Here is a 5,918-nt window from a genome sequence, read left to right as displayed (position 1 = left end):
CTATGGTGGTGGTTAACTGGCCGACTCAATAGAATCTTGCATTTTATTTCTTCATGGTGTGTTTGTGCTGATTTTCTACTGTGCAGTGAGATCAAATCCTGCTGAGATCACCTCTGTTTTTCTACCTTTCAGGAGTCAATAAAAAAAAAAAGGTGCCAGTTAAAGGTGATAGAGTGGTAGGGACTGTAAGAATGCCGAACCAACAGATGCCTTGTGGTATTTGATATGGGTCTCTGCATTCTGAGTCAAGAAGAAAATAAACATAAAATGATAATCCTTTCTATAGGCATGAGGTCTGAAATTTTGGGGATAGGGGCTTGTTGATGACAGAAACAAGTAAAAGGGTAAAAGAATATATATACATAAGCTTCTTACAGTTTCCATCAACTGAATCCATTTACAAGGCTTTGGTCGATCTGGGGCTACGTTTGAAGACACTTGTCCGAGGTCCCATGCAGTGAGATGGAACTCAAAAGCACGTGGCTGGGAATCAAGCTTCTTTATCCCACAGCCATGCTGGTGGCTAGAATTTTGTAAAAAAGTGAGCTCCATTCCGAGAAATGGCAAAGAAGTTTGAAAAATTGCAGCTCTATCCAACCCACTCTGACAATGAATAAGAAACAAAAACATTTCTACAACAACAACAACAACAACAAAAAAGAGAAACACCATGAAAGTTCTCTCAATAAAAAAAAAAAATTTTTTTTTTAAATACCAACAAATTTTGGTGTTTTAGGGGGAAAAAAAATCTTAAAAGTCATCTTGGTAGGTTTTCTCTGCAGTTTGTTCTCTGGTGTTAAAAGGCCTCTGACGGCGTTGCTCCAATTCCTGTAATTAAATTCAGTTGAATTAATTTAATAATGAATTGATATTCTTTAAAATGGTAATTGCAAACAAAAAAAGGACCTGCAGAAATGAACAAGGAATAAAACTGGAATAAAGAAAGGGTTGGGGTCGAGGATGGTGGTTGTTGTTGATTTTTTTTTCTTGTCTTATTTTATTTTTGTTCTTTTTTCCTTTTTTCTTTTTTTTACTGGAAAACAACAGATTTATAATTAATAATTGTAATTAATAAGGTGGAACTCATATGGTTGAGACCTCTCATTTTTCAAATGCATCTTTGTATAGCCAACAGCATGTCTCACACCAAGACAAAAAAAAAAAATCAACAAAAATAACTGATTGTGCTGTTAACCCTTTTGCTACCATATTTATTTTGAGATGCTCCGTGTTTCTTTTGATTAATTTTAAATATAACAAAGAATTTAGTAAAATAACTTAGTTATTATTAATCTAGTGTTAGGAACATAAATTGTGACTAAGGTTTGGTGGAAGATTTTAATTCAAAACTTCTGAAAACAAGACATTTGTATTCAGAACCAGAGCCGGTTTCAGCCAGTTTGGTATCAAAAGGGTTAAAGAGAAATTGGAAAGAAAGAAACAATTTAGATGAAAGCATTGCTGTGTGGTAAGAAGCTTGCTTCCCAACCACAGGGTTCTGGTTTCAGTTCCAGTACGTGACACTTGATATCATTATTGTTGTTTTATCTCACTGTAAATACTATGCTATTGTTCCTAGCCATTTCTGGCATCCTAAGTGTTGATGTGCCTAGATTCTATTGAATCCTATAACTAATCAATATATGTGTGTGTGTGTGTGTGTGTGTGTGTGTGTGTGTGTGTGTGTGTGTAAGCATGTGGCTTAGTGGTTAGGGTGTTGCACTCATGACCATGAGATTGTGGTTTCAGTTCCTGGATTGGGCAATGCATTGAGCTCTTGAGCAAAATACTTCATTCCATGTTGCTCCAGTTTGCTCAGCTGGCAAAAGTGGCTAATCTTGTGACAGACTGGCGTTTCATCCAGTATGGAATGTATGCTCCACAGAATCCGGGAAACTAGACTTTGAGCCCTTGGCAGGGGACAGTCCTTTGATCGTTTCTTTGAGACACACAGACACACACATGAAATACAAATACGATAGTAAAAGTCTGGCTTAAGAATACCAAACTTACCTGATCTTTTTGCCTCTTCAGTATGTCAATATCGTGTTCCTTAAACTGGGGTTCTTGTGAGGGATCGGCAGCAGTTTGGGGGTCTGCAGACTTCTGTAGGGAAAGAAATACAGAAACAAAATATCAGAGTTAATGATGTGTAGAAACTGAAGTTTAAGAACAAAGTATGCTGAGGACTTGACAACTGGTGTTGGTGTGTTTATGTCCCTATAACTTAGTGGTTCAGCAAAAGATTAACATCACCATGATATTTTTAACCCTTTTGATACCAACCCGGCTGAAACCACCTCTGGATTTGTAGAACAAATGTCTTGTTTTCATAAGCTTTGAATTAAAATCTTCCACCAAACCTTACTGACAATTTATGTTCCTAACACTAGCTTAATGATAACTAAGTTATTTTATTAAATTCTTTGTTATATTTAAAATTAATCGAAAGAAACACAGAGCATCTCAACAGAAATATGGTAACAAAAGGGTTTAAACCTTCCATCAAAATTTCTTGTTACTTTATGTTCTGAATGTTTCATGTTACCTTATGTTCCAACTTAATAACGACAAAATTATTTTATATTCTTCACAATTTTCAAAATTAATTGAAAGAAAAGCAGTGCATTCCAACAGAAATATGCTACCAACCTGCCTGAGGTTGTTCCTGGTTTTATGTTACAAACTTCCTGTTTTAAAGCGATCTCAGTATAGACTTTAAATCAAAATTTCATGTTAATTTATTATGTTAATTTATATTTCAAAAAGCAACTTAATAACAACAAAGCTATTTTGCTAAATTTATATTTTCAAAATTAATTGAAACACAGGCATTATTTTTCAACAGAAAAATGGTAACAAAAGGGTTAAGTCTTTTGATAGTAACCTATTTGATATTGCCCCTGGTATTATGTTATAAACTTTCTGTCTTAAAGTAAACTGAATTAAAATCTTCCATCAAAATTTCATGTTTAATTCATGTTCCAAACACCAGTTTAATAATGACAAAGTTATTTTACTAGATTCTTCATTAATTTCAAAATTAATTCAAACAAAGAGAGTGTATTTCATTAGAGATATAGTAACGAAGGAGTTAAAAACAAAAGAAGATCACATTTTTTCCAATCTTTGCAATAATAATGCTTGAAAACACTCTTGAATAGAGTGATCTACTGGAAATGAGTTAACCGATGAAGAATATTGGTCTCATGGAACCATTTTTCCATATGGAGCTTCTAATGGTTATGAGTAATGATTTAAAAGCAAGACAACAATTATAACCAACAACAAGAAAAAACACAAGAATAGCACACACACACACGCACGCACATATACACGTACGTATGTACACAGAAAGAAGATGGCAAAACAGCATGTCAAAAGATACAAAAATGTAAAACCGGAGGGAATTAGACAAACCTCTTGTGGGAAATATTTGGTGAAGACAAATTCAAAATTTTCAACGAGGCTTCTGAAAAATGAAGAGAATGTATTTAAAAGATGTAATGGGAGATTTTTTAAAAATCAAAAAATTTTTTACAGCTGAACATAAAATAGATAACACCTCGTCACAACCATCATCATCATCATCATCATCATCATCACCATCATCATCAGCAGCAACAGCATTTTTATTTTAAAACATGTCATCTTTTTGTAACTTACAAATAAATTAGTAATTACATCCATTTATTCTTCATTTTCTTCTTCTTGTTTTCTCTCAATATATATATAATATATACGATGGGCTTCTTTCAGTTTCCGTCTACCAAATCCATTCACAAGGCTTTTTGTCAGCCCAAGGCTATAGGAAGAAGACACTTGCTGAAGGTGCCACACAGTGGGACTGAACCCGGAACCATGTGGTTGGGAAGCAAGCTTCTTACCACACAGCCACATTGTAACCATCATCATCTTCATTGTTATTGTTGTCATTGTACTTATGGGGATCTTATTATGCCAGCATGAATTAAGAAGGATCTTTTTGAGAAGGTGTTTTGCGATCAGATGTCCTTCCTGACGTCAATGCTTTTATTTGCCTTCTGCAACCTTCAGGAATACAGTGTGCCTGTTCCAGAAATGGTAGACATACGAGTGGTTGGTTGAATAATAGATAGATAAGTAGATAGATAGATGGATGGATGGATGGATAGGTAGGTAGACAGATAGATAGATTGATAGATAGATAGATAGATAGATAGATAGATAGATAGATAGATAGATAGATAGATAGATAGATAGATAAATAGATAGATAGATAGATAGATGGACAGACAGACAGACAGATGGATAGATAAATAAGATAGATGGATGGATGGATAGACAGATAGATAAAAGGATAGACAGATAAGTATATTGATTTATTGTGCAAGCAAGCATGCATACAAACAAACATAGACAGATAGACACACACAATATTTATGCACACACTCATAGACATACATACAGACATATACACACACACACATGCATGTGTATGTGTATATATATATATATATACACACACACACACACACACACACACACACACACACACACACACACACACACACGCACACAACTATTTTTGTAGTCATAGCTTTTTTTTATTTCTAATGCAGGCTTTCAACATCCCAAACCACAACACCAAAGTAAGAAGAGAAGTTAACTGAGTAATTCAAATCAAACTCCCAGAAGAAGACATATCACAAAATTTAGATGTAAAACCATTGGCAACAGGATTTGCAATTTGATCAGTTACGTATAAAATTCCTTTGAAAACATTTTTGTTAATGACTGCTGTCAACAGCTGTTCCCTGCGGGTAGAATCATTACATACAACAGCCATTATCAATGTGGTTGGTTAGCAGCTGTGCACTTAAATGGACGAACTCCCTGACAACAACATAAACAGCTGTACTATCTTATATATAATCAATTTGTTGGTGCAATTAGCTCGTGAGGTTTCCGAAGAGCAGCTACCTCATTGACAACAGGATGATTTTTTTTTTTTAGAGGTAGTCAAAGTATCTACTGTTGTTGTTGATGTTGTTCATCATCATCATCATCATCATCATCTTCATTTAATGTCTGCTTTCCATGCTGGCATGAGTCGGACAGTTTGACTGAAACCTGGTAAGCCGGAGAGCTGCACCAAGTTCCAGTCTGATTTAGCATGGTTTCTTATTCCTTTACTGCCCACAAGGGGCTACACACAGAGGAGACAAACAAGGACACAAACGGATTATACCAACCCCAGTGCGTAACTGGTACTTATTTAATCAACCTTGAAAAGTATATTACCCAAAGTTCTCGATCATTTGTCATTGCCTCCATGAGGCCCAACATTTGAACATCAATCATGGTCATTAGTTCAATAGCTTCCAACATGTGGCTGGCTAGTAGAATACTCAGAGGGAACATTAATAGTTTAATAATTAGCTGCAGGCGATGCTGTGTGGTAAGACGCTTGCTTCCCAACCACATGGTCCCAGGTTCAGTCCCACTTTGGGGGCACCTTGGGCAAGTGCCTTCTACTATAGCCTCGGGCTGACAAAAACTTTCTGAGTAGATTCTGGACTCCTCTGCTCATTCAAGACTGACCTGTGGTTAAACAACAACAAAGAAGAGAGAACAACGTACTTGTTTTGCATTTCTCTGGAATCTTGTCCACTGGGTATCAAATGGCCTAAAATAGATGAGAAAAAAAAATTATTTAGTGGAGGGGTTTTACTGAGAAACAGAGAAGAAACAAGCAAACACACACACACACACACATACGTACAAACAACATACTGGTTCGTAATCACAGAATACCACTAGTGTCTTCAACCACAGCCTCAAATTAATCAATGCCTTGTATGAGGAATTTGGCTGTCAGAAACTGTGTAGAGGTCGTGTAGAGGTCCACTCTGTGTGTGTGTGTGCATGTGTGTGTG

The 5,918-nt window shown here is 35.7% G+C and overlaps 1 protein-coding gene across 1 annotated transcript in view; it reads right to left on the bottom strand.

Annotated features, from left to right (window-relative positions):
- Positions 1 to 6: 6 nt before the first annotated feature.
- The window catches only part of LOC106880252 (cytoplasmic dynein 2 light intermediate chain 1), a 35,307-nt gene continuing 29,395 nt past the window's right edge, over positions 7 to 5,918 (bottom strand). Inside the window, exons 12-15 of the mRNA XM_052976656.1 lie at positions 5,623 to 5,668; positions 3,421 to 3,472; positions 2,014 to 2,106; positions 7 to 828 (exon numbers count right to left, since the gene is read on the bottom strand). Coding sequence (XP_052832616.1) covers positions 751 to 828; positions 2,014 to 2,106; positions 3,421 to 3,472; positions 5,623 to 5,668 — 269 coding nt within the window. The 3' untranslated portion in view covers positions 7 to 750. The remainder of the gene's footprint in view (positions 829 to 2,013; positions 2,107 to 3,420; positions 3,473 to 5,622; positions 5,669 to 5,918) is intronic.

Source organism: Octopus bimaculoides, chromosome 25 (genome assembly GCF_001194135.2).
Source record: "Octopus bimaculoides isolate UCB-OBI-ISO-001 chromosome 25, ASM119413v2, whole genome shotgun sequence".
In the NCBI taxonomy this organism is placed as follows: Eukaryota; Metazoa; Mollusca; class Cephalopoda; order Octopoda; family Octopodidae; genus Octopus; species Octopus bimaculoides.
Note: the sequence above shows the minus strand (reverse complement) of the source record. Positions and strands in the feature narration are given on the sequence as shown.